Source organism: Bos taurus, chromosome 17 (assembly GCF_002263795.3).
Source record: "Bos taurus isolate L1 Dominette 01449 registration number 42190680 breed Hereford chromosome 17, ARS-UCD2.0, whole genome shotgun sequence".
NCBI lineage: Eukaryota > Metazoa > Chordata > Mammalia > Artiodactyla > Bovidae > Bos > Bos taurus.
In genome coordinates, this window is record NC_037344.1 from 29,792,080 (window position 1) to 29,817,880 (window position 25,801).

Here is a 25,801-nt window from a genome sequence, read left to right on the forward strand (position 1 = left end):
AGCCCTCCCGCCCCCGCACGAGGACCGGAAGTGTTTCGGAGTCCTGCAGTCTTGGCCGGAAGTGTTGGCAGTTCGGCTTTTGGGAGACCAGCTCCAGAAGGATAGAAAGAGTAACTTGGAATATGGACATTTACTTACTTCAAGGTGGGAAAAGGTCCTGCTTCCAATTCCGTAAAGAATTTAAAACAATTTTTAAATTCCAAATACTTAAAGTTGACGGAACAGCTTGTTGTTCAGTCTTTTCCGACTCTTAAAACTCATTAACTTAAGCAGTCCTTTATAGCTCAATGCTTACTCCGGTGTTTCATAACTGAAATGAGTGGACGCGGTACTTTTAAGAACATGGACTCCTTTATTTGTTTTGGTAAATTTCTGTTAATTACAATGCTATTTGTGTAATAACTCATGTTTGAGAGATCTTACACACGTGTGATAATGTATGTTGACTTAAATGCAAAAGGTATGAGTTACGAGTAAAGTTTTACTTGAGGCAAAATGAGGTTAATAGGCGGGGAGACAGCATTTCAGATAGCTCTGAGAAAATTGCTACAGAGGCAGGAGGGGAAGCTTAGTATATATATGTGATTTTGGTGAAGGGGAGTACAGTGCGGTCAAGCACATATTTTTTGCATAATGTTTCTGCTAGTCTCCTGCTACCTCTACAAGTACTTTAAATCATGTGCTGCTGCAGCTGCTGATTTTCAACACTCGTGAAAGGAGTTAGGGTGGAGGGTGGAAGTGAGGCACTCTGTGCTCTGTAAAAAGCTGGCAGAACAGGTCTTCAAATAGATATTTTCAGGAGCCGATTTTATGAGCCCAATTCTTATACCTCCTCATATCTAGAAAAACACTAGAATCCGCATGGTGAAGACTGTTTCTCCTGACTAGCAAAAAGCTGCTTTACGGTCTGAGCCACCAAGGGAGCCCCAAGAAGGAAATGGAAACCCACTCCAATATTCTTGCTTGGAGAATCCCTTGGACAGAGGAGCCTGGTGGGCTACAGTCCATGGTGTGGCAAAGACTCTGACATGACTGAAAGTGACTTAGCGTGCATGCATAATCATGCAAAATCCACCCTTCACCTTAGAATTCTCTTTTGGTGTTGTATACATTCTATGGGTTTGAAAAAATGTGTAATGACATATATCCATCATTATAGTATTTTCACTGCCCTAAAAATCCTCTGTACTCCTCTTGTTCACCTCTCTCCCACCCCCAGTGCTACCTGCTAAGTCCCTTCAGTCATGTCAGACTCTCTGGGTTCCACTGGACTGCAGCTGGCCAAGCTCCTCTGACCATGGCATTCTCCAGGCAATAATACTGGAGTGGGTTACCGTCCCCTCCTCCAGAGGGTCTTCCCAACCCAGGGATCGAATCCATGTCTCTTAACGTCTCCTGCATTGGCAGGTGAGTTCTTTACCTCTAGCGCCTGGGAGGAGAAGGCAATGGCAACCCATTCCAGTGCTCTTGCTTGGAAAATCCCATGGGCAGAGGAGCCTGGTAGGCTACAGTCCATGGGGTCTCTAAGAGTCGGACACAACTGAGCGACTTCACTTTCACTTTTCACTTTCCTGCATTGGAGAAGGAAATGGCAACCCACTCCAGTGTTCTTGCCTGGAGAATCCCAGGGACGGGGGAGCCTGGTGGGCTGCCATCTATGGGGTCGAACAGAGTCGGACACGACTGAAGTGACTTGGCAGCAGCAGCAGCAGCAGTGCCTGGGAAGCCCCACAAATCTTTTTACTCTCTCCATAGTTTTGAATTTTCCAAAATGTTGAATAGTTGGAATCATATGGAATGTAGCCATTAAAAGACTAGCTTTTAACTTAGGAAATATGCATTTAAGTTTCCTCCATACCTTTTCATCATGTGTTAGCTCACTTGTTTCAGTGCTAAATAATGTTCCACTGGGGCTTCCCGCATGGCTCAGCGGAAAAGAATCCCCCTGTAATACAGGAGACGTGGTTCAATTCCTGGGTCTGAAAGATTCCATGGAGAAGGAAATGGCAACCCACTCCAGTATTCTACCATGAAAATCCCATGGGCAGAGGAGCCTGGTGGGTTACAGTCCGTGGGTCACAAAAAGAGTCGAACGTGACTTAGTGACTAAACAATAATAATGTTACATTGTCTGGGTATATTACAGTTTATTTATCCAGTTACCTGTTGAAGGACATTTTAGTTGCTTCCCAGTTTTGGCAGTTATGTGTGAAACTGCTATAAATGTCCTCTTGCAGAATTTTCTAGCTACACATTTTCAACTCCTTTCAGTAAATACCAAGGAAAGCAATTTCTGGAGCATATGGTAAGAGTATGTTTTAATTTTCTAAGAAACTTCCAGACTGTCTTCCAATGTGGTTGTACCATTTTTCATTCCCAGCAACAATGAATTAGGAAGGTTCCTGTTGTTCCACATCCTCACTAGCATTTGACCTATTATCATTGTTCTGGATTGTGGACGTTGTAATAGCTGTGTAGTTGTATCTTGTTTTCATTTGCATTTCCCTGATGCTGTATATTGTAGGGCATCTTTTCATATGGTTATTTGCTGTCTGTATGTATCTCTTTGGTGAGGTATCAGTTGAACTCGGACTTATTTTTTTTAATTGAGTTGTTTGTTTTCTTGTTGTTGAGTTTTAAGAGTTCTTTGTATTTTTAAACATTCCTTAATTAATTTACCTGGCTGCCCTGGGTCTTCGTTGCTGTGTGCATGCTTTCTCTGGTTGTGCCAAGTGGGAGCTACTCTTGGTAGCGGTCCTCAAGGCTTTCCTTGCAGTGGCTTCTCTTGTTGCGGAGCACAGACTCTCAGCTCATGGGCTTCAGTAGCTGCAGCTCTCGGGCTCTGGAGTTTGGGCTCGATAGTTGTGTGTGGGCTTAGTCGCCCCACAGCATGTGGGATCTTCCTGGACCAGGGATTGAACCCACGTCCCCTGTAACAACGGGCAGATTCTCATCCACTGTGTTACCAGGGAAGTCCCAAGAGTTCTTTGTATTTTGGATAACAGTTGTTTAGCAATGTTGGGTTTGCAGCGTCTTCCCAGTCTGTGGCTTATCTTATCGTTCTTGATGCTGTCTTTCTTTAAAAAAAAATAATTTTATTTACTTAATTTGGCTGTGCTGGGTCTTCGTTGCTGTGCGGGTTTATCCCTGGTTGCTGTGAGTGGGGCTACTCTAGTTTCAGTGCTCAGGTTTCTTGCTTCGGTGCCTTCTCTTGTGGCTGAAAAAGGGCTCTAGGGCGCGCAGGCTTCAGTGGGTGCGGCACATGGGCTCCATAGTTGTGGCTGCTGGGCTCTATGGAGAAAAGGCTCAATAATTGTGGCACATGGGCCGTGTCATGTGGGATCTTCCTGGACCAGGAATCAAACCCATGTCTCCTGCATTGCTAGGCAGATTCTTTACCACTGAGCCACTAGGGAAACCTGATGATGTTTTTTGAAAAGCAAAAGTTTTTCATTTCTTAAAGAAGTCCAGCTTATCGATTATTTTTTTCATGGATTGTGGCGTGGTGTCGTATTTAAAAAGTCATTGTCATTCCCAAGATAATCTTTTTTCCTGTGTTATCTTCTAGGAGTTTTATATCTTTACTCTTATGTTTATAATCCATTTTGAGTTAGTCTTTGCAGTGGACATCACAGAGACATGACTGAGCGCGCAGGGGGACACACACCCCCCACCCCAGTTGTTTTATCACCATTTGTTGAGATGACTGTCTTTTGCTTCATCCTGTTGCCTTTGTTATCCTTTGTCAGTGATTATTGGCTGTATTTCTTTGGGTCTGTTTCTGGGCTCTCTCTTTTTTGTCATTGATCTACTTGTCTGTTCATGAATACCACACAGTTTCTAGATCGCTGTAGATTAGTAACCCTTAACTGTCGAGCAGTACCACTCCTCCAACTTTGTTCTCCTTCAGTATTCTATTGGCTATTCTGGATCTTTTGTCTCTCTGGTATACAGTTTAGAATTAGCTTATTGATAGCCATAAAATAACTTGCTGGGATTTTGATTGGGATTGCATTGAATCTGTAGATCAAAGTTAGGAAAAAACTGGCATCTTGACAATATTGAGTCTTCCTGTCTGTCATCATGGAATATCTCTCCATTTATCTAGTTCTTCTTTGATTTCTTTCATGAGAGATTTGTTGTATTCGTCATATGAATCTTGTACATATTTGTTAGATTTATACCTAAGTATTTCATTTTGGGGGTTGCTGCTGTAAATCACGTATTTTTCATTTCAAATTGCACTTGTTCATTGCTGGCATATAGGAAAGCAGTTGACGTTGTATATTAACCATGCATCCTGCAACCTTGCTATAATCACTTACTGGTCTCAGGAAGCTTTGTTGTTGATTTGCTTGGTTTCCTAAATAGGTGATAGTATCATTTGCAAACAAAGACAGTTTTATGTCTTCTTTCCAAACTTGTACACCTTTTATTTCATTGTCTTGTTTTATAGTATTGTTAGTACTTCCAGCATGATGTTGAAAAGTCATGATGAGAGGAGACATACTTGCCTTGTTTCTGATACCAACAGAAAGGCTTCTAGTTTCTCACCATTAAGTATGATGTTAGCTGTCGGTTTTTTTTAATAGATGGTCTTTATTGAGTTAATGGAAGATTTCCTGTACTGCTAGTGAGAGTTTTCATCATCAGTGGATATTAGATTTTGTCAAAAACTTTCTCTGCATCTGTTGATATCGTCATGTAATTTTTCTCTTTTAGCCTGCTGATGTGGTGGATTACATTAATTTTTGAGTATTGAACCAGCTTTGTATACCTGCAGTAAATCTCAGGAATTGGTCCTGAAAAGGAATTGGTCCATTTCATCTAGGTTATCAAATTTGTGGGCATAGAATTGTTCAAAGTATTTTTTTATTATCCTGTTCATGTCCATGAGATCTATAGTGATAACCTACCTCTCTATCATTTCTGGTATTGGTAACCTGTAACCTTTTTTTCTTAGTTAGCCTGAGTACAGTCTTAGGAATTTTATTGATCTTTTCAAAGAACTAGGTTTTGGTTTTGTTGATTTTTCTCTATTGATTTCCTGTTTTTAAATTTCATTGATTTCTCTATTATTGTTTCTTTTCTTCTGCTTACTTTTGATTTAATTGGCTCTTCCCCCCCCCCCCCCCAGTTTCCTAAGAGAGAAGCTTAGATGAATTTTATGAATGTGTGTATATATCTATTACTTTTGATTTAATTTGCTCTTTCCCCCCCCCTAGTTTCCTAAGAGAGAAGCTTAGATGAATTTTATGAATGTGTGTATATATCTATCTATATGTTTATTTTGTTTTTTCTTTTCCACTGTGGTTTATTACGGGATATTTAATACAGTTTCCTGTGCTATACCATAGGACCTAGTTGTTTATCCATTCTATATATAGTAGTTTGCATCTGCTAGTCCTAAAGGCCCAATCCATCATTTCCACCCTCACTGTCCCTCTTCACAAACAAAAGTCTGTTCTCATGTCTGTGAGTTTGTGTTTCGTAGGTAAGTACATTTGTGTCATATTTTAGATTCCACATATAAGCAATATCATATGGTATTTGTCTTTCTTTTTCTGACTTATTTCACTTGGTATGATAATCTCTAGGTTCATCTATGTTGTTGCAAATGGTATTATTTCATTCTTTTTTTATGGCTGAGTAATTTTCCATCACATGTGTATACCATATCTTTTTTTATCCATTCATCTGTTGATGGATATTTAGGTTGTTCTCTTGTCTTGCCTATTGTAAATAAGCGCTGCTATGAATACTGGGGTGCATGTATCTGTTCAAATTAGAGTTTTGTCCAAATACGTGCCCCTAAGTGGGTTGCTAGTCATATAGCAACTCTACTTTTGGCTTTTTGAGGAACCTCCATAGTGGCTGCACCAATTTACACTCCCATCAGCAGTGTAGGAAGGCTCTCTTTTCTCCACAACCTCGCCAGCATTTGTTATTTGTAGACTTTTTACTGATGGTCATTCTGACTGACCTTAAGTGGAACCTCATTGTTGTTTTGGTTTGCATTTCTTATAATTAGTGATGTTGAACGTTTTTATCATGTGCCTTTTGGCCATCTGTATGTCTTCTTTGGAGAAATGTCTATGTAGGTCTTCTGCCTATTTTTATTGCATTGTTTTGTTATTGAGTTGAATGAGCTGTTTACGTATTTTGGATAGTAAGCCCTTATTGCATCATTTTCAAATATTTTTCTCCCATTTTGTAGTTTGTTTTGTTTATGGTTTCCTTTGCTGTGCAAGAGCTTATAAGTTTGATTAGATCCCATTTGTTTAGTTTTGCTTTTATTTCTATTGCTTTGGTAGACTGATCTAGAAAACATTGGTATGATTTATATCAGAGAATGTTTTGCTGTGTCCTCCTATAGGATTTTTATGGTGTTGTGTCTTATATTTGAAGTCTTGAAACCATTTTGAGTTTATTTTGCATATGATGTGAGGGAGTGTTCTGATTTCCTTGATTTATATGAGGTTGCCCAGCTTTCCCAGCACCACTTGCTAAAGAGACTGTTTTCTCTCCATTGTATATTCTTGCCTACTTTGTTGTAGATTAATTGACTGTAGTGTTTATTTATGGACTCTCTATTTTGTTCCACTGATTCATGGTCTTTTTTGTGCTGATACCCTTCTGTTTGATGACAGTAGCTCATTGTAGTATTGTCTGAAGTCTGGGATGGTTATGCCTCTTGCTTTATTCTTTTTCCTCAAGATTGATTTGTCAATTCTGGGTCCTTTATGGTTCCATATATAAACTTGAGGATTATTTATTCTAGTTCTGTGAAAAATATAATGGGTATTTTGATAGGATCACTTTAAATCTGTAGATTGCTTTGGGTAGCCCAACGGTTGTAACATTATTAATTCTTCCAAATCAAAAGCATGGGGTGTCTTTCCATTTCCTTAAATCATCTTCAGTTTCCTTCTTCAGTGTTTTATATTGTTCTCAGCATATGGGTCTTTTACCTCCTTGATCAGGTTTATTTCAAAGTATTTTTTTGATGCCATTTTAAAAGGGCTTTTTTTTTGCTTTTCCTTTATGTTATTTCATTGTTTGTGTAAAGCAATGCAACTGATTTCTGTATTTTAATCTTGTATCCTGCTACCTTGCTAAATTCATTTATGGGTTCTAATAGTTTTTGTGTAGTCTTTAGGGTTTTCTGTATTTTAGTATCAACCATTTACATATAATGATAATCTTACCTCTTCACTTCCAGTTTGGATACCTTTCATTTCTTTTTCTTTTTTTAATTGCTGTGGCAAGGACTATGTTAAATAGAACTGATGGGAGTGGGTATCCTTGTCTTGCTCCAGAATTTAGCAGGAAGGATTTCAGTTTTTCACCATTGAGTGTTATGCTGGCTGTAGGTTTGTCATAAATGGTTTTTATTATGTTGAGATATGTTCCCACTGTACCCACTCTGGTAGGAATTTTTTATCATGACTGGATGTTGAATTTTGTTAAATGCTTTTTCTGCATCTGTTGAGATGACTGTGGTTTTTGTCTCTTCTTTTGATGTGGTATATCGCACCGATGGATTTGCAATGTATTGAACCACTTTGTGACTCTGGGATGAATCTTACTTGGTCATGGTGTGTAATCTTTTTTATGTGTATGTGTTGTTGGATTCAGCTTGCTAATATTGTGTTGTGAATTTTTGCATCTATATTTATCAAAGATACTGGCCTGTAATTTTCGTTTGTGGTAGTGCCTTTGCCTGGTGTTGACTTCCCTGATGGCTCATACGATAAAGTATCTGCCTGCAATGTGGAGGACTCGATTTTGATCCCTGGGTTGGGTAGATCCCCTGGAAAAGGACATGGCTACCCACTCCAGTATTCTTGCCTGGGAAATCCCTTGAACAGAGATCCTGGTGGGCTGCAGTCCATGGGGTCACAAACAGTCAGTAACACTTCACTTTGTCTGGTGTTGGTATTAGGGTGATGGTGGTTTCGTAGAGTGACTTTGGGAGTCTTCCCTCCTTTTCTTTCTTTTGGAAGAGTTTGAGAAAGACTGGTATAAGTTCCTCTTTGTATGTTTGGTAGAATTCCCCAGTGAAGCCATCTGGTCCTGGACTTTTGTTTGCAGAAACAGTTTTTTCTTTTTTATTACAGTTAAGTTCGGCTCTCTGCTTAACCGATTTCTTCCTGCTGTCTGTGTTCATTTCTAAGAGAATGGTGTTTGATGTCTCCAACTGTGATAGTGGATTAATCTATTTCTCCTTGCTGTTGTATCAGTTTGTGTCTCACACAGTTTATGCTCTATTGTTATATTTTATACACGTTATAAATTGTTACTTTTTCTCAGAGTATTCACCCCTTTATCTTATGTAATGTGTTGTTTTCCCCTTTATCCTATAACTTCCCTTAGAGTCTGCTTTGTTGGAGATTAATATAACCTCTGCTGCTTTCTTTTGACTAGTGTTAGCATGTTATATTTTTCTCAATCCACTTACTTTTGATCTGAGTCTTCATATTTTAAGTGGGGTTTCTTGTAGTAAGTTTAGATAGTTGAGTTTTCATTCTGACAGCCACTTCCCTTTGATTGATGCATGGGCTGCAAAGTAATTATTGATATATTTGGATTAATATTTACCGTATTTGTTACTGCTTTCTGTTTGTTGTCTTTGTTCTGTGTTCATCCATTTTTCTTCCACTCTTTTTCTGCCTTTTAATTAGCCATTTTATTTGATTCCATTTTCTCTCCTTTTTTAGCATATCATTATACTTTTTTTAAAAAATCATTTTTTAGTGGTTTTCCCAGAGTTTGCAGTATGCATTGACACTAATCTAAGTACACTTTCAAGTACCACTACATCATTTTGCTGTAGACTGAATGTTTGTGTCCCTCCAAGTTCATATGTTGAAACCTTATGGTATTTGGAGGTGTGAGGATTATGCAGTGAAGTGGGAGACCTTCCGAATGGGACTGGTTCCCTTGTGAGAGAACCTAGAGTGCTCCGTGCCCTTCCACCGTGTGTAGACGGAGTGACAGGACAGCGGGCTCTGAACCAGGGAGCAGTTTCTCACCAGGCACCAGATCTTCTAAATAACTTCTTTTAACATTTTTTGCAAGGCATTTTTTTTCCAAACTTATTTTGAATAATTTCAAATTTACAGAAAAGTTACAAAAATAATAGAGAAGGTTCTCTACCAGTGACCTCTGTGTGTCCAGGTGTACTATGTATCCTTCAGGACCTGTGAATAATAAACCTTGCTGGTTTTGTTTTTCTCAGAGTTTCATGATGTTTACTGCTGAAGGCATCTTGCAATCATAAGAGCCACAAGGGCTGGTTCAACTACAGCAGTGGTTCCAAAAGGGGAAATGTCCCTGTGCGGGACTCACTGACTTCTAGCCCATAGAAGAACACTGTTGATATGCTGATGCTGGTGCGAAACGCACACTGTTTTCTTTTTGCGTTTTCTTATTGCATTGTTTGTTTTAGCTGTGCTGGATCTTCACTGCTGCACGTGTGCGTTCTCTGGTTGCGGTGAGCGGGGCTGCTCTCTCGTTGCGGTGCATGGCCTTCTCATTGGCAGATGGATTCTTTTCTTTTAAATCTTAACATGTATTATTGAAGTATAGTTGACTTACAAAGTTTAAGGTGCACACAAGGTGATTCAATTATACATATATATTATTTTTGAAATTATTTTCCATTATAGATTATTACAAGATATTGACTATAACTCCCTGTGCTATATGGTAGACCTTTGTTGCTTGCTGCATATCCGTTTTCTTTTTAATTAGAAATCAAGCATTCTATTCATACTAAGTCAAACAAGTGGAATCAAAATGTCATAAATTTTTTAGGCAAAAGTTCATAAGTTTTCTAAAAAATACACATATATATTATATATACTATTTATACATATGTATACAAAAGCTTTTCTGTTATGTTTGATAAAGACTCTAGAAAACATCAAAAAAATAGAAATTGGAAAACATAAATGAATGGGAGCACTGAATATGAAATAGAAATAGTGAAACAAACTAGATAAAGTATCTTATAGTCCAGTTGTTTTTAAACACTGCTTCTCATTACAAATATATCTGAAGCTTTGGAGGAAAAAAAGCAATACCTGGGCATTTGTATTTTTCAAAAAAATTCCAAGATTATTCTGATAAGAATCTGGAGTTTAAAAAGTGATTACAGATTCTTCTATTAAATACAGTTTTGGTGATGTAGAATTATATTATTTTTCTGTGGACCTATCATGTAACAGTGGTATTAAGTGAGTAATAGTTACATAATTCCAATAGTAAAAGATGTTTTATCGGTTTTCACAGTCAATAGCCAAAAAATAAAAGATAATTATAATTGCAAGCCATAATGAGAACATGATTAACCTAACAACATAAAATAATTACGTACAATTTGGGGTGTCTAACCAAGTGATGTGGTAAGTGGCAGTGAATATATGCACATGTTTTTGAAATATTTATGTTCATCCTAAATATTCCCTCTCTTTCTCTCTCTCTCTATAACTTCACAAGGGTTGGATTCTCAGGATAAATGCTCACAGTTGAAATAAATGTCCTCAAGTGGCTCACATATGTATGTCTGTTCATGATGGGTATGAAGGGTGCATGGTTTTTCAATCAGGACTGTGATGTATTTTAGGAAACTAACCTTTTTATTTGTGGTCTGTGACTTAGTAGCTACTCTTATTTTATAGCAAATGATGAATGAGGACTGGCAAAATGAGTTTTCGTGGCTGCTTGTTTAAGGATGTGAATAGGCAGTCTTGGCAGCTGGAATCATTTGTGTCCACACGACAGGCCACAAGGCGCTTCCGTGGTGGCTCCAGTGGTAAAGAATCTGCCACCAATGTAGGAGACATGGGTTTGATCCCTGGGTCAGGAAGACCCCCTGGAGGAAGAAATGGCAACCCCCTCCAGTATTCTTGCCTGGAAAATCTCATGGACAGAGAAGCCTGGTGGGCTCCGGTCCATGGGGTCACAAAGAGTCAGATACAACTGAAGTGACTTCACTTGCACGCACACGTGCACGCCACAGGCCACGAGGCCTGAGTGCCACATCTCCCTTACGTGACGTTATTCGCCTCTGCTCGGAATCCGTTTGATTCTTGTGCAGTGTTTGCTGTAGAAAACTAACATGAGTAAACTAACTTACTCTACTGCTTATATTAAAATATTCCAGTTGACTTTATGATATAAGAAAACTTTTCATTTGGTGAGTTAATCAGTTAACAACTAGAAGGAGTGTCTTTGTTGACAAGGATACAGAGAGCTCAGACAGTTTCACTGGGAAAAAATGCTGTCATTCATTAGTTACATATATGCTTAGGTGTGTGGAGTATGTAGTATATGTGCTAACTCTTACACAGCACCCTTATCTAGCTCCTATTACATTCTAAGTGCTTTGTTCAGTCGCTCAGAAGTGTCTGACCCTTTGCGACCCCATGGACTGCAGCGAGGCTTTCCTGTCCTTCACCATCTCTTGGAGTTTGCTCAAATACATGTCCATTAAGTTGGTGATGCCTCCAAACATCTCATCCTCTGTCATCCCTTCCCCTCTGCCTTCAATCTTTCCCAGCATCAGGGTCTTTTCCAAAGAGTCATTTCTTTGCATCAGGTGGCCAGAGTTACTGGAGCTTCAGCATCAGTCCTTCCAATGAATATTCAGGGTTGATTTCTTTAGGATTAACTGGTTTGATCTCCTTGCAGTCCAAGGGACTCATAGAAGTCTTCTCCAATGCCACAGTTCAAAAGCATCAATTCTTCAGCTTTCAGCCTTCCTTATAGTCCAGCTGTCACATCCATACATGACTACTGGAAAAACTATAGCTTTGACTAGAGGGACCTTTGTCAGCAAAGTAATGTCTCTGCTTTTTACTTCACTGTCTAGGTTTGTCATAGCTTTTCTCTTGAGGAGCAAGTGTCTTAATTTCATGGCTGCAGTCACTGTCTGCAATGATTTTGGGGCCCAAAAATAAAGTCTGTCACTGTTTCCGTTGTTTCCCCAGCTATTTGCCATGAAGTGATGGGACCGGATGCCATGATATTCGTTTTTTGAATGTTGAGTTTTAAGCCAACTTTTTCACTCTCCTCTTTTACCCTCATCAAGAGGCCTTTTAGTTCCTCTTTGCTTTCTGCCATAAGTGTGGTATCTTCTGCATATCTGAAGTTATTGATATTTCTCTCGGCAATCTTGATTCCAGCTTGTGCTTTATCCAGCCCGACATTTCACATGATGTACTCTGCATATAAATTAAATAAGCAGGGTGACAGTATACAGCCTTGACATACTCCTTTCTCAATTTTGCACCAGTCCATCGTTCCATGTCTGGTTCTGTTGCTTCTTAACCCTCATACAGATTTCTCAGGAGGCAGGTAAGGCGGCCTGATATTCCCATTTCTTTAAGAATTTTCCACAGTTTGTTGTGATCCCCACAGTCAAATGCATTAGCGTAGTCAATGAAGCAGATGTTTTTTTCTGGAATTCCCTTGCTTTTTCTTGTGATCCAATGGATGTTGGTATTTTGATCTCTGCTTCCTTTGCCTTTGTAAAATCCAGCTTGTAACCCTGGAATTTCTCAGTTATTGTGTTGTTGAAGCCTAGCGTGAAAGATCTTGAGCATTACCTTGCTAGCACGTCAAGTTAGGACAGTTGTGCGGTAGCTTGCACATATTTCGTCATTGCCCTTCTCTGGGACTGACCTTTTCCAGTCCAGTGGCTGCCGCTCATTTCCCCAAATTTTCTGGCATATTGAGTGCAGCACTTTAACAGCATCATCTTTTAGGATTTGAAATAGCTCAGTTATCATTCCATCACCTCCGCTAACTTGGTTCATAGTAATGCTTTGTAAGGTCCACTTAACTTCACACTCCAGATGTCTGTAGGTGAGTGATCACACCGTGTGGTTATCCTGGTCATTAAGATCTTTTTTTGTATAGTTCTTCTGTGTGTTCTTGCCCCCTCTTCTTAATCATCTCTTCTATTTCTGTTAGGTCCATGCCATCTCTGTCCTTTATTGAGCCCATCTTTGCCTCAGATGTTCCTTTGGTATCTCTAATCTTCTTGAAGTGCTCTCTAGTCTTTCCCATTCTATTGTTTTCCTCTGTTTCTTTGCAGTGTTCACTTGAGAAGGCTTTCTTATCTCTCCTTGCTATTCTTGGGAACTCTGCATTCAAATGGGTATATCTTTCCTTTTCTCCTGCCTTTAGCCTTTCTTGTAAGGCCTCCTCAGACAGCCATTTTGCCTTTTTGCATTTCTTTTTCTTGGGGATGGCTTTGGTCGCCACCTCCTGTAGAATGTTACAAACTTCTGTCCATCATTCTTCAAGCAGTCTATCAGATGTAGTTCCTTGAATCTATTTGTCACTTGCACTGTATAATCATAAGGGATTTGATTTAGGTCATACCTGAATGGCCTAGTGGTTTTCCCTACTTTTTTCAATTTGTTCCTGAATTTTGCAATACAGAGCTGATGATCTGAGCCACAGTCAGCTCCTGGTCTTGTTTTTGCTGACTGTATTGAGCTTCTCCATCTTGGGGTACAAGGAATATAATCAGTCTGATTTTATTATTGACCATCTGGTGATTTTCATGTGTATAGTTGTCTCTTGTGTTGTTGAAATTGGGTGTTTGCTATGACCAGTGTGTTCTCTTGGCAAAACTGTTAGTCTTTGCCCTGCTTCATTTTGTACTCCAAGGCCAGACTTGCCTGTTACTCCAGTGTGTCTTGACTTCTTGCATTCCAGTCCCCTGTGATGAAAAGGGCATTTTTTTTGGTGTTAGTTCTAGGAGGTCTTGTAGATTTTCATAGAACTGTTCAACTTCATCTTCTTTGGCATCAGTGGTTGGGGCATAGACTTGGATTACTGTGATACTGAATGGTTTGCCTTGGAAACAAACAGATGATTGTGTTGTTTTTGAGACTGCACCCATGTACTGCATTTCGAACTCTTTTGTTGACTATGAGGGCTACTCCATTTCTTCTAACAGATTCTCGCCCACAGTAACATATATGATGGTCGTCTAAATTAAATTTGCCCATTCCGAAAGGAATGTTAATGTTCTCTCTTGCCATCTCCTTTTTGACCACTTCCAATTGACTGTGATTCATCGACCTAACGTTCCAGGCTCCTGTGCAGTATTGTTCTTTCAGCATCGGACTTCACTTTCACCACCAGACATATGCACAACTGGGTATCGTTTCCAGTTCGGCTCAGCCTGTTCATTCTTTCTGAAACTCTTTCTCTGCTCTTCTCCAGTAGGATGTTGAACACCTACCAACCTGGGGGTTCATCTTTCAGTCTCATATCTTTTTGCCTTTTCTTACTGTTGATGACGTTCTCAAGGCAAGAAAACTGAAGTGGTTTGCTGGTGCCTTCTCCAGTGGACCACATTTTGTCAGAACTCTCCACCATGACCCCTCTGTCTTGGGTGGCCCTACATGGCATGGCTCATAGTTTCATTGAGTTTCACAAGTCCATGATACATATGATCATTTTGGTTAGTTTTCTGTGATTGTGGTTTTCATTCTCTCTGCCCTCTGATGGATGAGGTTAAGAGGCTTGTGGAAGCTTCCTGATGGGAGAGGGTGGCTGTGGGGAAATTGAGTCTTGCTCTGGTGGGCAAGGCTATGCTCAGTAAATCCTTAATCCAACTTTCTGGTGATGGGTGGGGCTGTACTCCCTTCCTGTAGTAAGGCATAGAGAGGTCAAGTAACTTTATCCAGGTCACATAATTAATAAGTGGCCAAGGCAAGATTGAATCCAGGGAGTCTAGCTTTAGGGTTTAGATTCTGAACCACTGTGTCAGACTGCCTTTCTGTGTATTATCCCATTTTGATCGAGAGAGCACCTGGATCAGCCTAGTTAGTAAAGGCCTCACATTCCTTTCCTCGTCTAGGATGCAGTAGTGGTCTTCAGTGTGATGCTTACTAAACATAAGTTATAAAGGTGTCTATCACGCTTCTTTCTCTTCCAGGCTAGTAAAAATTTAGGTTCTTGACCTTGCAAAATGAGATGACTTTTTCAAACAGAAGGGTAGGCCCCAGGGTGAATAGGTACTCATTTTGGTGACATTACCTGAAGGTGACAGGGAAAGTTGAAGACAGTGGTATAGTGTAAAGCCTTCCAAGCTCATTATTTGCTCTAAGTTACGTGACACTTTTTCCTTTCAAGCGATCATTAAGTGCCAGGGCTTCCTCGCTGGCTCAGCCAGTAAAGAATCTGCCTGTAATGTAGGAGATCTGGGTTAGATTCCTGGGTCGGGAAAACACCCTGGAAAAGGAAATGGCAATCTATTTCCCATTCTTGCCTGGGAAATCCCATGAATAGAGGAGCCTGGTGGGCTACAGTCCTTGGGGTTGCAAAGAGTAGGTTATAACTGAGCAACTAACACTATTACGTGCTAAGTGCTTAACTGCATTATTTCATCTTTTCATCACAACAGTCCTAGCAGGTAGGGGTTTATCTGCTTTACACAGATGAAGAAACTAAGACTAAGGGAGATTAAGTAAAGTTTTTAACTCCAAAGTCTATTTCAGTGGTATTAGAAATTTTCAACTTCTTTTGTTTTTGCTGCTGCTGAATACTAAAAGTTTAATGAAAATCCCCCAAAGCAAAGCAGTGGTAGTGAGTACCCGGAAGTTACCGTCAGGTTTGTAACTGTCCTTCCCCAAAAGCCATCCCTGACTCCTTAATGCTTCACAGATCACATTTGGGAAACCACCGAATGTCAACCACTTTTTCAGCTTAAAAATACATGACTTGGTGTGGTTGACTGGTTGATGTCTCCTTTTATAGGAAGATTCCTAACCTGGGGACCTTGCCTAGCCACTTAAAGACAGACTCCCTTTTTAACTCAAGATATAGAAAGAAGTACACCTTCCTTGTCTGCAGGGTTTTCAGACTTCTCCAGCACCAGGTTGCTTTCCCAAATCTCACTTGAATTTGAATGTAATATTTTGAAAATACTTGTTATCCCCTTGTAGGTAATCAGTGGTAACTTTGAAAGTGTCCCTTCCCTACCTTCCTACTTGTGTACAAATATGGTGTGTGTGTTATATATATACATTTCCTGTTAAAGAAATGGGATTATATGTACTGCAACTTATATTTTTAACTCCCAGTTTATCAAAATTATTACTCAAGATAGCCACATATGAATTAAACTTACAATTTTACATACTGTGGACATACCAAAAGCCTGGTATTTTCATATAAGAACTTGTGACATTGGCTACTGGAAGCCTAAGGCCTTTATTTTTTGGTTACCCTCACCCACTTGTTTTTCCCTAGAGGATTCTGAGTGAGGCTTTTGGATATTCTTGGGGCTTAGCTAGCTGTTTGCAACACAAAACTGATGACCCCAGGAATGGGGGCACTGAGCTACCTTCCATGGTCCAAAGTGCAGGACTCCTTCCTTTCAGGCACTTTCCAGAGTTCCCTTCCCTGGAGGGACCCACTGTCCCCTCCATACCTATTCTTTTTTCTTTTAAAAATTTTTACTTAAACTAAATATATATATATATATAAATAAATTAGATTCTACATAGAATGTGGTGGTTTTCTTTCTCTTACTGATTTGCTTTACTTAGCATAATGCCCTCTGAGTCCACATGTTACAAATTTGTGTAAGATTTTTTTTTTCTTTTTTTATGGCTGGATCATATTATATATGCAAAATACATCTTCTTTAATTATCCATCAGTGGACATTTAGGTTTCCATATCTTGACTATTTTTAAACCGTACTGCAGTGAACGATGTTGTTGTTCAGTTGCTCATTAGTGTCCAGCTCTTTCTGCGACCCCATGGACTGCAGCACGCCAGACTTCCCTGTCCTTCACCATCTCTCGGAGTTTGCTCAAACTCATGTCCATTGAGTCCGTGATGCCATCCAACCATCTCATCCTCTGTCATCCCCTTCTCCTCCTGCCTTCAACCTCTCCCAGCATCAGGTTCTTTTCCAGTGAGTCGGCTCTTCGCATTAGGTGGCCAGAGAATTGGAGCTTCAGGTTTAACACTGAGAGGGGTGCATGTTATTTTTGATTTAGTGTTTTTGTTTTATTTGGATAAAAACCCTGAAACGGAATTGGTAGTGCATTTTCTAAGTTTTTTAAGGAAACTCCATACTGTTTTCCATGGTAGTTGCATCAATTTGTATTCCTAACAATGCACAAGAGTCATTTTTCTCTACATCCTCACCAACACTTTTAAAAAATAATTTAATTGGATAATTGCTTTAAGAATTTTTTCTATCAAACCTCAACATGAATCAGCCATAGGTATACACATATTCCCTCCCTCTTGAACCTCCTTCCCATCTCCCTCCCCAACACTCCCCTCTGTGTTGATACAGAGCCCCTGTTTGAGTTCCCTGAGACACACAGCAGAACCTGATGACAGCTCTTCTGAGAAGTATGATGAAGTAGTACCACATTGTGGGTGTTTGGGATTTTTTAGGTTTCTTTTATATTTTTAAAAAAATGGAAATATAATTGCTTTACAGCAATTCTGTTTGTGTTAGTTTATGTTTACACATTTCCCCTCCTTGAGCCTCCTTCCCACCTCACTGTCCATCCCACCCCACTAGGTCATTCACAGGGCACTGAGCTGAGCGTCCTGTGCTGTCTACAGCAGCTTCCCACTAGCTAGCTATTTCACCTAGCGTAGTGTATATACATCAGAGCAGCTCTAAATCCGTCCCACCCTCTCCTTCCCGTCTGTGTTTGCCAAGTCTGTTCTGTGTCTATTCCTGCCCTGCAGATAAGTTCATCAGTACTGTGTTTCTTGCGATAATATACAGTGTTTTTCTCCGACTTAACTTCACTCTGTAAGGTCCAGCCATGTCTCTGCTAATGGCACGATTTTGTTCCTTTTTTGTGGCTGGATAATATTCCACTGCACATATGTGCCACATCTTGATCCATTCATCTGTCAATGGACATTTAGGTTGATTCCATCAACCTAAATGTGTGTGCTATTACACCTGTAAACAGTGCTGTAATAATTAACACTGGGGAACATGTCTCTTCTGAATTATGGTTTTCTCAAAGTATATGCCCAATTGTGGGATTGCTGGGTCATAAGGTAGTACTGGGGTTTCCCCGGTGGCTCAGATGGTAAAGAATCTGCCTGCAATACAGAAGATCTGGGTTTGATCCCTGGGTCAGGAAAATCCCCTGGAGAATGGAATGGCTACCCTCTCCAGTATTCTTGCCTGGAAAATTCCATGGACAGAAGGATCCATGGGGTGGCAAAGAGTCGGACACGACTGAGTGACTAAGCACATTCCATCATTATGTTTAAGAAACATCCTTGTAAATACTACATGTAGTTCTTTAAGTTTATGGTACTTGCATTCCCACAGTTACTGATATGTAATTTCTCTTTGTTCTCTTTGCTTACAACAGGGTTTTGTTTACTACAAATTCTTTTATTTACTCTCTTATTTTCTCTTTATTTTTGGCCATGCTGGGTCTTCGTTGCTGCATGGGTTTTTCTCTGGGTGGGGGCTACCCTCTGGTTGCGGTGTACAAGCTTCTCGCTGCAGTGACTTCTCTCGCTGCGGAGCACGGGCTCTGGGGGCACGCAGGCGCAGTGGGTACAGCTCCTGGGTCCTGGAGCACAGGCTGCATAGTTGTGCACAGGCTTAGTTGCTCTGCAGCATGTGGGATCTTCCTGGACCAGGGATCTAACCTGTGTCTCCTGCATTGGCAAGCAGAGTCTTCACAGCTTAGCCACCAGGGAAGCCCCTTTTATTTACTCTTAATTTAACCTGAATCTTTTTATGTCTAAAACCAGTACACAAATCCTTTTCAGGGAGATTAAACAGGAGATCAAATGCTGCTTGATACAACTGGCTTCGAATTGCCTTTTGGCATTTGCAGGATGCATGAACCAACTTGAATCTATCTTTATTTCTTTAGGAGTGAGGGATTGAGGATAAAATATTAGGAATTACAGTCAACAGACATTCCTTCTTCACCTCTGGAAGGTTATCAACTCTTTGTTCATCACTAGGGACTGTGGGTTAAAAAAGCAATATCCTCTCCAGTTCTCCTGAAAATCAGGATAAGATGAACAGCTATAAACTGCCAGTTGTTCAGCCTTCTAAACTTTGAAAGTATTTATTTGTACTTATATTGGAAAGTTTAAAGTTTGTGGAGGTATACATATTTTCTGTGGATTAAGGATTTATTATCCTTTGTACACAAGTTGGTTCAAGCACTAGAAGATTAAGCATCAAATGCTGTAATGTAGACCCGGAAACCCCAGCATGCCATTTGATACATGTTCATCTGGAATAGCAAGTCTCAAAAAAGGGTTAAGAGAAACTCGAGCAGGGAGCTCCTCTCTGTGTACTGAAAATCTTTATAAAAGTTTTCTAGTTCATTTATTTCTAGATTTTCTTTTCCAATACAAAGTTATTCTGTGACAACACTTCCAGTATTCGAAAACTACTATTGTAGTTTTCAGAATAAACATCATTGGAAGGTTTAAAAAGTTTGCCTATTTACTCAACCCTCATTGCCAAGCAAATGTATATAAATGGCTCTGAAAACCTGTCCCCAAACCACCATCAAGTCACTGAAGATAACGTGAACATTAAGCCTCTGCTGTGCAAAATTCACAAGTAAGTTTACACTATGTCTTGACAGTGTGCACTTACTGCTGCTGCTGCTAAGTCGCTGCAGTCGTGTCCGACTCCGTGCGACCCCAGAGACGGCAGCCCACCAGGCTCCCCCGTCCCTGGGATTCTCCAGGCAAGAACACTGGAGTGGGTTGCCATTTCCTTCTCCAATGCATGAAAGTGAAAAGTGAAGTCTCTCAGTCATGTCTGACCCTCAGCGACCCCATGGACTGGAGCCTACCAGGCTCCTCCATCCATGGGATTTTTCAGGCAAGAGTACTGGAGTGGGGTGCCATTGCCTTCTCCGATGCACTTACTGTTAGTGAACAAATAGCAACTGATAAATGCATTTTGTCAGTTATTTGTTCACTAATATGATGATGCCATTTTACATACATAGAAAACCTTTTATATACTCTGATTCTGCATATGTAAACATTTTATTGGCTATGCTTTGTAAACAAAAATTGTATACCACCTATATAGGAGTTACATCGGAGAAGGCAATGGCACCCCACTCCAGTACTCTTGCCTGGAAAATCCCGTGGACGGAGGAGCCTGGAAGGCTGCAGTCTATGGGGTCGCTGAGGGTCGGACAGGACTGAGCGACTTCACTTTCACTTTTCACTTTGCTGCATTGGAGAAGGAAATGGCAACCCACTCCAGTGTTCTTGCCTGGAGAATCCCAGGGACAGGGGAGCCTGGTGGGCTGCCATCTCTGGGGTCGCACAGAGTCGGACACGATTGGTGTGACTTAGCAGCAGCAGCAGGGGTTACATATAAGAATGTTACCAACTTATCATCATAAACCATTCTCGTGTTTGCTCACTGAAGCTAAAGGTCTGGTATATGCAAAACCCAGTTTGTTGATGTTCGGCATTGCACTGGTCACTGTGCCAACAACAAACGGGGAAATTGAGAAATCAAATGTAGTAGTTTTCTTTAAAAAAACAATTGTCAGATAGTAGGAACTGAACTACCAGAAGGTATTTTATACTAATGACTGGAGTCGGAGTCACTATGTATATAAATTATTTTAATAATGGTTGGAGAAAAGAAAAATAATGTGGATACCATATTAGTACTAAACAATTCAGTAGCTTCATTAAAAAATTGCTTCTGTATTAAACAACAGTGGCTTCATCCAGCCAAATACAATTTTTTTTTTTTTTACTTTTACTGTGAGTCTCCTTTCAAGACACTAAGCCATAAAAGTATTTCAGGGGAAAGAAACAACGCTTTAAAGCTTCCTTTACTTAGATCTCCATTTCTAATTACATTTTTACATCTACATTCTGTGTGGGTCCATATGATTTCAAGAGCATGTTAAAACTCAAGTTCATGGAGGCAAAAAATGAAGAAATTCTAAAAAAACCCAAGGAAGATGCACAACACATGTATGTAATCCGAAAGCAGCAAAAAATTGAAGGTATCTTATCTTTTAACAACTATTTTCAATTTCTGACCCTTTTGTTACATTGATACTTGGATTAAAAATGAAGGATGCTGGTTACTTATAATACACAGTACTCACAAAATTGACTTCTTTTGGTCCAGAACTACTTAAAAGTATTCAAGGTCAGAATATGAAAAACCTATTAAGCCAATATCAAATTTTAGAGGTATTACATATGGAAACTTACAACATGGCTTTTTAAGTATGAATTTCAGAGTCAAAAAAATTTTAACAGTAAGATTTGGTTTTAAAGTAAAAAGACAGCTAATAAAATCAGTTATCAAGCAAAGTGATAGGAAAACTATTTTTTTAAATACATGAAATAAAAGACTTGAATAATCCAAAATAAAGCAAAATATAATGGAAATAAAATGATTATGTAATTAAATGAGAGGATAAATAAAAACAGGAACGACTAAGGTAATACCTACTTACTTTAGTTGTCTTATAGTATATAATGTATATAAGACAACTAAAGTATGTAAAACATTTTGAAGTTCATGAATCTCTTTATAGGATGAGTAATCAATACACTTCCCTAATACTCATCATGTGACCTAGGACATGATAGTAAATCAGAGATCCCAAAGATCATGCCATTAATGTTTTTGTCGATATGCATTTTGACCTGCATGACAGACTAAATCAAATGTTCATGATTCAATTATTAGTTTTCTTTCTTTGACTTGAAAGCTCCAAGTTATTTAATAATGTATTTTTAATATGTGCTTTTCCCTTTTAATGCTTACTCTAACAATATGCTAGAGGTCTGGATGGTGACCAGATCCTAGAGATCTGGAAGGTGAAAGAGCCATTATCACCTGCTGATCACTGACCACTGGCATAGATATTTAGTGGGGTTTTTTTCCCCTTCTAAGCAGTTATTAATATTCCAGACATTTCAGGTGCCCTGTTATGGTATGAAACAGTTACCCTTGAATTTAGCAAGGGGAAAAAAACCTTAGACATCTGGTTATGCTATAAACCCAGAGTTATTTGTTTTCGGAAACACGAGTATATGGAAGAATGTTAATTTTAGTTTACTTTATATTAAGAGATGTGAAAATAAGATAAAGCTTTTGTTTGTTTTGGTTAAAGACTTGGTTGGTTTTGATCTGCATTAAATCTTCTTTTTTTATCAAAAGAAAAGATTATGTGCTTCCTGGAGATTATTTTAAGATTATACTAAAGATTGACAAAACAAAAGGTAATTTCAAAGCTTTTTTTGTTTTTTGATCAAAAAGTCTGGATCTTCTGAAACTAAGATTAAATATTTAGTTTGATAAATGATAGTTGTAAAACATACTATAGTTAAGAGGATAATAAAATATTAGAATCAAACTTTATAAGCATTCCCTACACCTGTGTCATTGGAAAAGTCATCAGTGCTGACTTTAATCAATGTCATCAGATTTTAAATACTGATAAATCAATACAATTAGATTATACGTCTCATTAAGTTTTATAGAATCAAATACCACAAAACAAATTACACTTAAAACTTGGAAGTCTAATCACAAAATAACATTTCTTTTAGAATTGAATTTTTTTTTGTAAATCTCTAAAAGTTGAGAAAGATGAAGTTAGGTTTTTCTATCACTTGTAAATCTATGATATGTAAAATTAATAACAAGGCTTCAATTGTTGTGGACTCCCAGTATCTGCTGTTAAAAATAAAACGAAATCCTAAGGGTAATGTTTATAGGCTTGGTATTACAGTTCAAATTTATGCAAATAGAGGGATGGTTGTTAAATCTATTTTGGGTTAGTTGATCTTAAACATAATTTTTCAAAACAGTTGAAGATGTACTAATTTGGATAAAATATTTTCACAGTCACTTTATAATATTGATAATTGATTTCCCAAATTCACTTTAAAGACTTCTAGCTAGGAAATATAATCATAAATATACCAAAAACTGACCCCCCCAAAGTCTAAGAAATCTGTATTTCTTAATTTTTACCTTTTTAAAATTGAGATGATCTGTTACTCCAATAGCCTAATTCTTTGGTGTGCTGTTTGTAGTTATTTTAAAACTTAAGTATTCTGTACATAGCTAAGGAATTAAAACACTGCAAACTTTCATTATATTATTTAACAATCTTTGTTTTTAAAATCACTATGATTGGTTATTAGGAGTTGATTTCTGAAACCACATAACTTATATTTTTCCATAGAGTTGAAGTGTATTAATTATCCTAGATATTTCCTACATATTTAGTTCTTATTTGCATATTACTACAGGAAAATATCCTATTTTGCTATATGTTGTTTTTTTTTTTTTTCTTTCTTGGAGAATGGCACTGAAACATGTATGCTATATGTTTTTTAAAAAAAATCTTTAATTTTTTGTCTAGCATTGCATACTTCATACAGATTAAAATTAAACTGAGCCCATACCATCTACCCAAAACTAGATTAAGTAGAACATTTTCTCTTTTATTAGTGTACTCAAAACAACTAATTATAAGGTTAAGGGCTTTTGAAAATCATTTAAGTTGAATAAATGGGTAAGAAAAGTATACACATTATTTTTGGATATATTTAACTTATAAATAAAGTGGTACATAACTACAGGAACTGGAATATAATACTGATTAAAACAGAGAACTATATAAGCTAGTAAGGAACTGAAAATGTCAGGATGTACTAGACAGTTGAGATGCAGAAAGGGTTGTTTTTACATACTCGGAATTAGAGGTACAGCTCCTAACAAAGTGGGTGGAGATTTTCTTAAGAGAAAGCAAAAAACTCCTTACATGTACCTTATTCCCTTTCATAACTCTGATGCTGTTACTGAAGTGAACCTATATATACCAACATAGAAATGAAAAGTAACAATACATGGTTAACAAATGTTTCATCATTGCTAATGGATATAATTATTTCATTAGTTTGAAGACAAAAAATATATTGGGTCTATATGATTTTTTTAATGCAAAAAAGGGACATCTCCTTCCTCTGAAAGGATGAATAAAAATCCCTGCAAAATGCACTGGTCTGTACTCTCCTTTCAGTGCATACTACATTGTAGAAACAAAATCTCTCTTAGAGAACTAGTTGTGAGTAGTGACTATCCCTAAAGATACTGAACTCTCAATTTTTACTAAAGGAAAGTCAATATTAATTTTTAATATAAAGATGTAGTTTTGTGAAAAACAGAGCTTCTCAAAATTTTAACATAGGTCAATCTAGATGATTGGCATTAAGAATGCAAGTGCCCGTGCATTCTCTGTTTCTTTTCTTTGTAGGTTGAACAGTCTGCCTCCCATACTGAAAATTTTCAAGCTTTTGGACAGAACTGAACAGTGAACAAGTCTGGTGATGAAGCTTGGACTACTTAAAGTATCTTAGTTTCATAGTCCCTCGTCCCATATAAATATATGAAGCACCAAAACTGGAGCCAAGGTCTGAACAGGTTATGTAACAGCAAGAACTATAATTTAATCACATCATATCATATTACACTATGTAACATTCTATATTTGCCTGTTGATATGTAACAGTTTATTACAAGCATTATTTCCTAAGACTTATGTGGTATAAGTGTTTCTTTTCAAGTATTACGGCTTATAGTGTTTATGTTAACAGTAAATCACTGATAAATGTATATAATGCAATACACATTGTGCCATTTCTCCCTACCCTGTGTTAACATTAACAAAATGAACTAAGAAAACAAAAACTATTTAAAACTAAAAACAAAGGCTATCAACATCACAGTTGCACGTCTGAGTAAGTCAACAGCATTTCCCCCTTAACATGAAGGTATTTTCATCAAAAATGCTTCATCGTTTTTAGGCGAGCATTACTTTAGCAGCAGCTGGTCTTCAGGACAAGTAGATCAGACGTTTCAAGTGCAAAAGACACTGAATTACTCTGAGAAACATCAATCCACATGACTAATGAAAAGAAGCAAACTGCTGGTGTCACCTTAACATAAAATTGTGCATTTTCCCCTTCAGTGTGTGTTTTAGTTCATTTATGTGATAATAAAGTTTTGGAGTTCTCATGGCACACCACTGATACGGACTAGTTTGTCAAGGAACCTATTTGTAATGTTTAAATTATAATAGTACAATAACTACAAAAAGGTCAGTGCCTTGGTGGCTTTAAACCACATCAGTTTCAATGTTTTTAAAAATAATGATGCAATTAAATCTATGCTTCTGCAACAATAGTGCAATATAGTATCCTTTCCTGAATAAAGGAGCTGAGGTTTATCCAAGTAGAAGCTTTAAGTAAGGTAGATTGTTGCCAACTACTTATCAGTCTTGCATGTTTGACCTAAAATAGATTAGGAAAGCTTAAACTGACTTGTTAATCTATATTCAGCTAAAGCTTCACATAAGCAGCAATGGAAATGACTGTAAGTGCACTCAGTATAAAACACTTTTCAAAACTACTCCAAAAAACAAATGACAGAAGGTGGTTAAGAGCAACTAAACATCTGTTGTGTGTACCAGATGTAAAAGAAGAATGGACTCTGTGGTTACTTGCACTATTGGAATTACGTGAAGGTAAAGTTAAGACTTAGTCCACTTCCATCTCTCCAGAAGACTTAGTATGCTGTGAGTTGTCTTTTGTTGAATCTGGTTTAGTTTCAGCCCCACTCTGTCCATCCATTGGTCCGTTGTGTTCACTATTATCTTTTGCCTTGTCTTCAGCAACCTCTACTTTCGGTTTGGGCTTATAAATGATGGGGTTACAGAAATTATCGAGTTCCT

The 25,801-nt window shown here is 38.3% G+C and overlaps 1 protein-coding gene and 1 long non-coding RNA gene across 3 annotated transcripts in view; one reads left to right on the forward strand and one right to left on the reverse strand.

Moving 5' to 3' along the window:
- The first annotated feature begins 47 nt into the window (after positions 1-47).
- On the forward strand, positions 48-24,606 carry LOC112442024 (uncharacterized). 2 transcript variants are annotated; one of them, XR_009491024.1, is made up of 3 exons: positions 48-144; positions 1,220-1,407; positions 24,326-24,606. It is a non-coding gene; the product is annotated as an uncharacterized lncRNA (long non-coding RNA). The 2 variants fall into 2 exon arrangements; XR_003030007.2 differs by lacking the exon at positions 1,220-1,407.
- The window catches only part of HSPA4L (heat shock protein family A (Hsp70) member 4 like), a 63,676-nt gene continuing 58,513 nt past the window's right edge, over positions 20,639-25,801 (reverse strand). The window contains exon 20 of the mRNA XM_015475394.3: positions 20,639-25,799. Within this exon, the coding sequence (XP_015330880.2) occupies positions 25,608-25,799 (192 nt within the window). The 3' untranslated portion in view covers positions 20,639-25,607. The remainder of the gene's footprint in view (positions 25,800-25,801) is intronic.